Source organism: Quercus lobata, chromosome 8 (genome assembly GCF_001633185.2).
Source record: "Quercus lobata isolate SW786 chromosome 8, ValleyOak3.0 Primary Assembly, whole genome shotgun sequence".
In the NCBI taxonomy this organism is placed as follows: domain Eukaryota; kingdom Viridiplantae; phylum Streptophyta; class Magnoliopsida; order Fagales; family Fagaceae; genus Quercus; species Quercus lobata.
The window spans coordinates 36,755,232-36,765,114 of record NC_044911.1 but is presented as its reverse complement, the minus strand read 5'-3'; the positions used below and the strand labels follow the sequence as shown (position 1 = coordinate 36,765,114).

The 9,883-nt window shown below is 37.3% G+C and overlaps 1 protein-coding gene across 1 annotated transcript; it reads right to left on the bottom strand.

Moving 5' to 3' along the window:
• Positions 1-283: 283 nt before the first annotated feature.
• Positions 284-4,157, bottom strand: LOC115956814. The gene is made up of 7 exons (XM_031075099.1): positions 4,007-4,157; positions 2,671-2,948; positions 1,724-1,945; positions 1,519-1,611; positions 1,270-1,371; positions 492-773; positions 284-301 (listed from the first exon to the last, which is right to left on the bottom strand). Exons 1-7 carry the CDS (start codon positions 4,155-4,157, stop codon positions 284-286), a joined length of 1,146 nt encoding a protein of 381 aa, XP_030930959.1.
• Positions 4,158-9,883: the final 5,726 nt, after the last annotated feature.

Here is a 9,883-nt window from a genome sequence, read left to right as displayed (position 1 = left end):
GTCCAGAAAACTCATAACACACCAAGCAAAATGCAACCTGACCTGACATGACACCCTCCCACTAATAAATAAATAAACAATAATACAATCTATATTAGATAGTAAAAGAAGTAATTATAAATGATAAACAGAAAGAATCTTTATTACTATTATTTTTTGGTAAAATAACTAAAAAGAATCTTTATTTGGATAGAGCAGGTGACTAACAATATTTAGCAAACAGAAAAAGTTTTCCAAAGACATAGCCACCCAATTAACCCATTTCACAGCAAAATTCATTAGATCAAAACTCACCAATCACCTACACATACAGACACACAAAAAAGCATCATATACTATCCAATAACCCATTAACTTCATAAATTACCCATAAACCATTTCCAAACAAAATTTCATCTGATTATTTTGCATCACAGAAACTTCTTGACAACTCACCAATCACCATACAAACATGAACAAAAATGCACATACTTTGTATTCAAATTTCTTACCGTAGATAGATTGGGAAACGATGGGTATAGTGAAGTCAACATCCTCCGCATTAACCTCATTTCAGCATCATAATGCGCACATTTCTCCTTCATTTCAACATCATAACGCGCGCATTTCTCCTTCATTTCTTCTACTTCAGCAGACAACTCGATAACCTTTTGTTCAGTTGCAATAGATGTTGGAGGTGGCGTACTATCATCCATTGACCTTGCACGATTTCCAAAGGGGGTTGGACCAAAGCCTACCCCTCTAACACGACCACTTCTCTCTGCACCGAGGACCTGTGCAAATGCATCATCGGGCTACCAAAGTATGCCTGCCTCAATGTCATTTCCCCGCAACTGTGACCCCTTTGTCATAAGATGTTTCATCTTTGCCTAGTAATCACAAATAAACAAAACAACATATTAGCAACAAGGGTAATAATACACATGCCAACATGAGTAATATGCTTATATATATATATATATATATATAAGTTGGGTTGGAGTTATTATAAAAGAAAAAAAATGATATGTTAGGTAAAGTATTCAAACCTGTAACTCTCTTTGCAATCTTAATCATAAAAGAGTAAAGGATCTTTTAATAAATAAAAATAATAATGTTATAAACAAAAGTTTCCTAACATTGTACGACCCTAATCTAATCTAATCTATTGATGCTAACAATCTAATCTAATCTATTAAAGTCCCTACCATGTGACGTTAATCAAAGAACTTTTTTCCAACTCAAAACACAATACATTCAAATTACTAATATAATTTGTTAGAAACTTACAATGTTCACTTCCGCAGTGGCATTCACAGCAACACCATCTTTGTGAGAATACGCCACTGCGTACATCTCACTTCTCTCTACTTGCTTGCCTTTCTTTTTTGCCTACAACATGGTTAGTACATTCGGCATATTAAAGCAAGGGTGTCAATTCGATGGCGTTGAATCATATTTATTCCTGCTTTAGAACGCAAAATAATATAAACTTTGTAATTGTGAGCATGTTATTAATATATATAATATTGTTCTTACAATGATATCCGCCGTCTGGGCCATGCTTCTGGATCCGAGCGTGTGCAACTTCGTCTGCTTGCCACGCCGCGCTTTGTTATCTTCCGACAGCTCCTACAAACATTTCAAGAAAGTCATTACCAATTACAATAACAAGCTAATATGGCCAAAAATCTTGAGCCAACCTATAAAAGCAAAACATTCATACTACTGTAACTATCACTACCTTAAAATCTTTAGAGAACCAATACTCCACCAAGCCATGAAATTGAGTGTCATCAACCTCTGGCAGTGATAGCTGAAGTAAATCTTCCTTAGCTGTGTTCAGGTTGCAGTGCTTTTCCTTCAACTCTGTTTTGTGGCCCCTCCACAACTTCCCAATCCGTGAGAGTGACCATTTCCTTTGCTTGGCAAGTGGGATGCGGGCTGTAGGAATTACCCATCGTGCCTACCATGTGTAAAGTTGAATTAACTTTAAAATGTCACATTTTTAACATAATAGCAAACTGACATAAAGCTTTGAACAAGTAATAAAGAGTGAAGAATTTGAAAGAAAGAGAATTTGATACCAAAATTGTGTGGTTTTGAAAGAGAGATAGAACCCATTCTTGTAGTTTTCAAAAAAAAATATTATAAGACATTTCAAATACTCAGTAAGCCCAAATAAAGCACATATCTACAAATACATATATACAAATGGACTTGGTACTCTAGTTCTAACAAAGATCCAATACACCATTATCAAGCCATAAGTCACACAATTTTTCCACAAGCAATGACATTCGTAACTTGAAGATACATTAACAAAGATCATTTCTAGGGCTTCACAAAATCTCCTCAGTTAGGACATGTCTCCTACATTAAACGACTTGCAAACTCAACAAAAATAGATTATCAACAGTCCTTACTAGCCAAATGAACAAATAGGGGTTTCCAAATTAAAGATAATTAACTTCAAACTTTAAATAAAGTCCTACCATTGAAAGAGAGATAGAATCTATTCTTGTAGTTTCCATAACCTTATATAATTTTATTTAGAAAGATTGAGTTTTATTTTGAACCAAAAGATAAAAGAAAAAGAAGAAGAAGAAAATCATGACTATTGAAGCAATTGACTTCCACTTTGAAGGAAATTCATGGTCATTTCTTTTACCATTGCTTTTTGCCTAATACCTGAATGGCTTCCCAACACCGATTCTTGTATTGTAGTGGCATGGAATGCCATGAGCGGTAATTGATTGGGTACATATCAGGCTTTCTTGCCACTGTTCCCAGCCACTTTGCCCAAGGTCCAGCATTCTCCCCGACTGGCTGGCCCACCCCATTTATTTCCAAGAATAATTTTTTGCCCGGTGGCATATTCCATATATCATCAAATCGGTTAGGCCCACGTTTGTTGGGCACAACAACCACTCCAGCTGTGGGTACGGGTATGGGTATGTCCTCAGTATCTATTAAAACACCAAGTTGCATCAAATTACAATGAAATACAAAAGAATGAAATGTCAACAAACTAGCCATTTACACTGGTGTAAAACTAAACTCTTAAGAATTACTTTGAATTATTTTTTATATTAACTTGTTAATGAGAGTATTTTTTATATTAACATGGTAATATAAAAAAATTAACTCAAAGTATAACATATTCTAATATTCTTTTACCTATAAAATTTTTTATCAGAGCTATATTTAACAAACCCTCTTTTGGATTTTTGTTCTTTCATTGACCAACATGCTCACTATAGATGATTCTGATTAGAGATTGACAGATATAAAAGTCCAAAATGCATGGTAAGAGTGCAAAGAGGTTATTAGAGAACTTGTATTTGATCTTAGAACTCACATATGACATAAATGTGGCACTCATGCAAGTAAATAATACATTCCCTTCTACTTGGGCTTTAAATGCCAAAAATGCATAGCTAGAGTAAACAAGGGAGTGTAGACCACCTGTTTCAGTTTCACCCTATATGGCGACAAAGTTGATTGTTTTTGCCAAATGGTTTCTTGCCAATCAAATGAGGTCTATGATTTTCAGTTGAAATGAATTAGAAAAAGGCTAATAAAATATGTCCAGAAGATATGAAATTTGAACATATATTACTGCAAAATTTTGAGATCTGGACAAATCAATTAAGTATATTATGTAAATTACAGTGGACAGCACATACTCTACTGCCTTATAAAGAATTGCATTTTTGAAATGAATTTTAGTGCACAAGAGTCAGTAATAGGCATGGGATCAATTATTGGAAATGCTATTGTTTATTATGGTGGGAGAAAATTCAAATATGTGAAGCCTTCATTGCTATGGCCATAACAAAATGTCTCTACATAGAGCACTGTCCTAGAAACATATTTATTACTTAAATTGGATTTTATTTATGAAAAACAAAACAGATTTACAATAGATATAGAAATAATTATTTCAAAACAAATATGAAAAAAAAAATATAGGAATGGAATTTCATAATCGTGCTATTGAGTACAAATTTAGAAATACACCAACCTAATGCTAGTGTCTCGTCATCACTCCCCTGGGACTGTCGTCTATCATCATCAGCTGGAGGAGCTTGTTGGCATGATGGTACTTCATTCGACCCCACATGTGAGGAGCTCTCACCAGGCTCAACGAACTGAAGTCTCCGCTTCCTCCCCATTCTTGTGTGCAGTACCTAAACAATGCAAGCTTGTTAGTTATAAAAAACATAATGTATATAATATCTAACAAACGCTCTAAACATGCAGTACTTCACAAGCACACTACCAAGCCACACATATGGAAGCAATTGAGTTTCCATTTACTTAAGTCCAAAAACAGTATAGGTGACAATGAAAATGCATATTCTAATTTAAAGTGTTATAATAGGAACATATTAGTTCAAAAGATGGTCTTACTACATTATACTACTAATCGTCGTTGTACTCATTGTCGCTATACTCCTCATTGCTGACTTCGTCATCAATAAAGTCATTATCATCTATGAAGTCCCCATCTTGCTTCTCATTCCCCTCAATGACCATTGCATCAATTGTGGTTCCTTGGACATCAGGTCAAGCCAAACCAATGTTGTCAGAAGCCACATTGTCACTGATATTGTAGGGAACATTTTCGCAATAAGTATCACCATCATCATCCTCACACAAGGGACCATTGCCCGCATCAAACACATCCCTTGCTTTAGTTTTAACAACTACAAACCAATCTTTGTCCCTCTTGTCCTCTACATAAAACACTTGTGAAGCTTCAGATGCTAATACATATGGCTCATCCATCAATTCATCCCCCACATGTATCAAGCGGGTAAAATTCACAAGTGGAAACCCTAACTCATCAATCTTGTACCCCCGGCTACTAAGAATGTCGACCCATTTACATTTGAATAGCACATGTCTTATTTTATCTGAATAATTCAACTCAATAATATCTGTTACAATACCATAGTAAGCAATGCCACCGTCAGTCACAACACTTACTCCACTGTTTTTAGTTTTCTTATTCTTCTCCAAATCTTTAGTTCAAAATTTTAAACCATTGGTGACATAGTGCTTCATCCGCTTGGCTCTAGAATAGGGACATGCACCAATTGTCCTATACCAGGGTTTTTGAAAAACACCGTAATAGGATTTCCTATACCAGCGTTTTCAAAAAGCGCTGGTGCAGGCTTATCTATTACGGCGTTTTGTAAAAACGCTGGGAAAAAAACGCTGGGACAGGACGATTTTTTTGTAGTGTTGATGATAATTAAAGTTCAGTCGTTGGAGCCGAGCTGTACGTAGACTAACTAGCGAAAAATATTTTTAATATAGAACTTATGGCCTGAAGAACCATAAATTGATTCTCAAAAAATAAAATAAATAATAATAAAGAACAACAACAACAAAAACAACAATGGTAGCTTAATAAATAAATATTGTTTTATGAAAAACATAGTATATGATTTTCAGATTTTGGCAAGTTGTGGTTTTTCAGATTTTCACAAGTTCTTATTATATTTGAAAACCATAAACTAATATGGCAGAAAGGAGAGAGAGCAGCGACAGGTACGAGCTTTTTGGAATTTTCTTTACAAGTGAATTAAGTTGGATCAAGAAATAGGGATTACATGGCTTTTGATAGGGAATTATTCTTCATTTTAAAGAATAACTATTCATCTTGAATGACTATTAGTCTATTACTTGCATAGAAACACATCCAAACAACTAAATAGCTATTCTTTAGAAATATCTATTACATTATAGTGTCTATTACAGTTTACCAAACATATTTTAAAAGAAAAACAAAAAAACCAACCTTCAACTAAACGGAGTGTTTGTGCATTTACCAGAAAGTTTAAGAATAATTATCAAATTTCATTACAAATGAACTATAGCATCAACATTTATCAAAATGATGTTCCAATTTTATCGTTCCAATTTTATCGAAATGATGTAATAAGCGATGTTTGTGAGAATTTTCTATTTAGAACGATATCCCATGACAACGGCATTTGAAAGTGTGAGGTCCATTCTAATAACAGGAAAACGATTTTTTTTTTTTTTCCTTTTTTTCATTTGGAGAAGAGTTGTATTTTGTTGGAATTTTTTTAATAGATTGATTAATTGGTATTCTTAGAGCATTTGTTACTAAACTATTTTAAGAAAATTTTGTTGATACCACTATTATGAAAATTTCAAAAATTGTTCATCAATAAATGTCCTTAGGATATTTTGTTAGTAAAATCTTTTTTATAATAGAATCCTTGAGTTTTGTTGAGTCTTTCAACAGACGACTTATAAGTCATCCAAAATAACTCTTTTTATTTGTAAGAAAAAACATAATCTCTTTTTTTTTTTTTTTTTTTTTTTGAGAAAAACCTTCCCAGCAATAGCAGGGGAGGGCTATGTATTAATAATTTCTGCAGAGTATTCTGCATAGGAGCTTACAGGTACTTCTTCTATCCAAGTACAAAAAGGAGAAGAGAAATTACAACCTTCCCTAGCAAGTCTATGGGCTACTTTGTTTCCCAATCTACGAGTATGGCAGAAGACCAAGGACCTAAAGCTGGGAGAAAAGGACTTAATATCAATAATTATATGCCCAAAGGGAGCTGCCGAGTAGTCATCAAAATTCATAGCTTGGATTGCAATTGCTGAGTCACCCTCAAGGATGACCTGATCAAATCCAAGTTCTAAGGCGAAGATCACAGCCCTTCTTGCTGCCAACACTTCCACTATCTCCACAGAAGTGGGTAGAGGAATAATTTGTGTTAGAGCAGCCATTACAAGACCATAGTCGTTTCGGATGATGATACCAAGTCCAGCAACATCACGATCCTGGAAAATAGCCCCATCAAAGTTTGCTTTGACCCAACCCGAAGGTGGAGGCAACCACTTGGGGATGCTCTGAGCAGGGGAAGACTTGTGAGGAGCTGTGTTTGCTTGTTGGAATTCTTGAAGGGCATCCTTGGCCAAAGAGTTAACCAGTTTCAGATCCGCCACAACTTCGCCTAATCTCACCTTATTACGCCTGAACTAGATTTGATAAGAAATCATTGCAAAAGATCAGAGGGGTGTGACTTCTCCAAGCACAAGTGAAAGACCTCACGGAAGGAAGTGCATCCACTAGCTTCATTTCTCAGTAAGCTAAAATGCACGGACCACACACTAGACAGCTTAGGACAAGACCAGAGGGCATGTAAGGATGTCTCAGGAGCTAAACCGCAAGCCTGACAAGCTGGGTCAGTGAGGACTTTCCTCTTAACCAGGTTAGCCCGAGTTGGTAAGGCATTTGAAATGGCACGCCACAGCAGAGTCTTTATTCTGTTTGGGGTGTTCAGTTTCCAAAGACTCCTCCACGAGCTCTTTGGCAAGGACCCTGGGGAAGCTACAGCATTAGAGTTTTGATCCTCGCTCATAAGAAGTTTGTAACCCCCCTTCACCGAATACAGACCATCTAAATTGCTATACCAGCAAAGTTTGTCAACTACTTCAATGAGGCTCAGAGGGATTGCTTTGATCAGTCTAGCTTCATGAACCAGGAAATTATTGTCAATTGCCTCCTCAATCCAGCATTTTCATTCTTTATCGATCAAAATAGATACCTTAGCATCTTTGCCGAAGAAAGTAGGAGCAGATTGTATTTCTGGATATTGAGGGTCAGGAAGCCAATTGGCACCGTATATTGGAATGTTTTCGCCGTTTCCCACTCACCATTGGGTCCCTTTTTTAATAAGCTCTCGGCTTTTAAGGATACTCTTCCAAGCAAAAGAACCCCTGCCTTCCTTTGCATCAAAAATAGAGCCTCTTGGGAAAAACTTTGACTTGAAAAATCTGTGGAAGAGAGAGGGCTTATCCTCCAAAAGACGCCACACTTGCTTTGCCAACAAAGCTTCATTAAATTTTTGAAGATCCTTAAAACCTAAGCCACCCATGTCTTTTGGAAGGCAGAAAGTGCTTCATTTAGACCAATGAATCTTCCTTTGGTTTCCCCTGTGACCCCACCAAAATTTGCGGATTAATGTTCTATGTCATTGCATAGGGTGATAGGGAGTTTAAAGCAACTCATGGCAAAGGTAGGGATAGCTTGAATCACCGCCTTCAACAATACTTCTCAACCCGCTTGGGAGAGGAGCTGTTCTTTCCACCCCTGAAGTTTGGCCCACACCCGCTCCTTGATAAATCTAAGACTTGCTTTCTTGTTTCTGCCTACTAGGGTAGGGAGATCAAGGTATTTCTCATATTGCTTGACCTCCTGTGCTCCCATTAAACTTGTGATTTGATCAATGGTTTCAGCTGGGGTAGATTTGCTGAAAAAGAGAGAAGTCTTAGATTTATTTAATTGCTGACCGGAGGCTCTTTCATAGCTATCCAAAATGTTTTGGGATCTTGAGGCATTCCGAAGTAGAGGCTCTATAGAAAAGAATGCTGTCGTCGGCGAAGAAAAGGTGAGTTAGCTGAGGGCCCTTTCTACAAATGGAAATCCCCCTGATTTGGCCGGTTTCTACAGAGTGGCGGAGAAGGCAATGAAGTAATTCAGTGCAGAAAAGGAAGAGGAATGGGGAAAGCAGGTCTCCCTGTCTGATGCCTCTAGTAGGGTGGACAGTTTGAGAGGGTTCACCGTTAATGAGTATCGAGTAGCTAACTGTTGAAATACATTCCATCATTAAGGCCACCCACTTGTCGGCGAAACCCATACTCTTCATAATTAACTCCAGATATTTCCATTCAACCCGGTCGTACGCTTTGCTCATATCTAATTTCAAGGCCATGAAACCCGACTTGCTCAACTGGTGATGCTTCATGTAATTCAGAGTTTCGAAAGCCATCAAAATGTTGTCTGTGATAACCCTACCTGCCTGAAAGGCACTTTGGTTTTCTGAAATAATTTCAAGCAGTAAACACTTAAGTCTATTGGCCAGCACCTTAGATACCAACTTATAAATCACACTGCATAAACTTATAGGACGGAATTCAGAAATTATTTCTGCGGATTTTACTTTTGGGATTAATGCAATATGTGTAAGGTTTATTTCTCTTGGGATCTTACAGTTTTTCAGGCAATCTAACACAGCAGAACAGACATCATCACTTACAATATTCCAAAAAGATTGAAAAAAGAGAGGGGGCATACCGTCGGGTCCTGGGGCTGAAATGGCTTTCATCTGGTTTACTGCTATTTCCACCTCTTCCCTGTTGAAATCCCTTAGAAGCTTTGCATTCATTTCTTCAGTTACTGAGGGTTGAATTTTGTCCAGGACGTCCCCAAAATCAGATGGAGAGGAGGTGGAAAATAAAGCTTGGTAATACTCAACTGCGATTTCTTTAATTTGATTCACATCCGTACACCAATTATTCTGAGCATTTTTCAAGCCCAAAATCCTATTCCTCCGGAATCTTTGGGAAGCCTTACTGTGGAAGTAAGCAGTATTCCTGTCACCATAAGTCAGGAAAAGCGCGCGAGAACGCTGTTGCCACATCAAATTTTCTGAGTCCAGAATGTCGTTTATTTCCTTCTGAAGAGACTTTACAACTAGAAAATCACCTCCCTTAGCCGCGGCCAATTCAGCTTTTTCAAGGAGTTTTTTCTTTTCCTCAAGCCTCTTCTTGACGCTGCCAAAGGAGTTTTTGCTCCAATCCGACAACTTCGAGCCATAATCTTTAACCTTCCCTGCCACCTCCGGCATTGTAATCCCCACCATAGGAGGACCCCAGGCGCTTTTGACAGTGGCACTACAACCACTATCCTTAAGCCACATTTGTTCAAATTTAAAGGGACGATTTGGATTAGGGGTGATACCTTCAGGCTTCACCAGGATGGCTTGGTGATCCGACGAGTTGGAGTGGAGGTTTTGAACTTTTGTGCCCAGGTTTTTGGCGAGCCAAAGTGAGTTTGCAACTGCTCTGT

Bases quoted from the DNA above. Each gene is read 5' to 3' on its own strand.
- LOC115956814 (XM_031075099.1), bottom strand. From the start codon at position 4,157: ATGGGGAGGAAGCGGAGACTTCAGTTCGTTGAGCCTGGTGAGAGCTCC. The intron at 2,949-4,006 runs GTTGGTGTATTT...GTGTTTTAATAG, and splicing joins TGACGAGACACTAGCATTAG to ATACTGAGGACATACCCATA. The intron at 1,612-1,723 runs GTAGTGATAGTT...AAATGTTTGTAG, and splicing joins GGTTCTCTAAAGATTTTAAG to GAGCTGTCGGAAGATAACAA.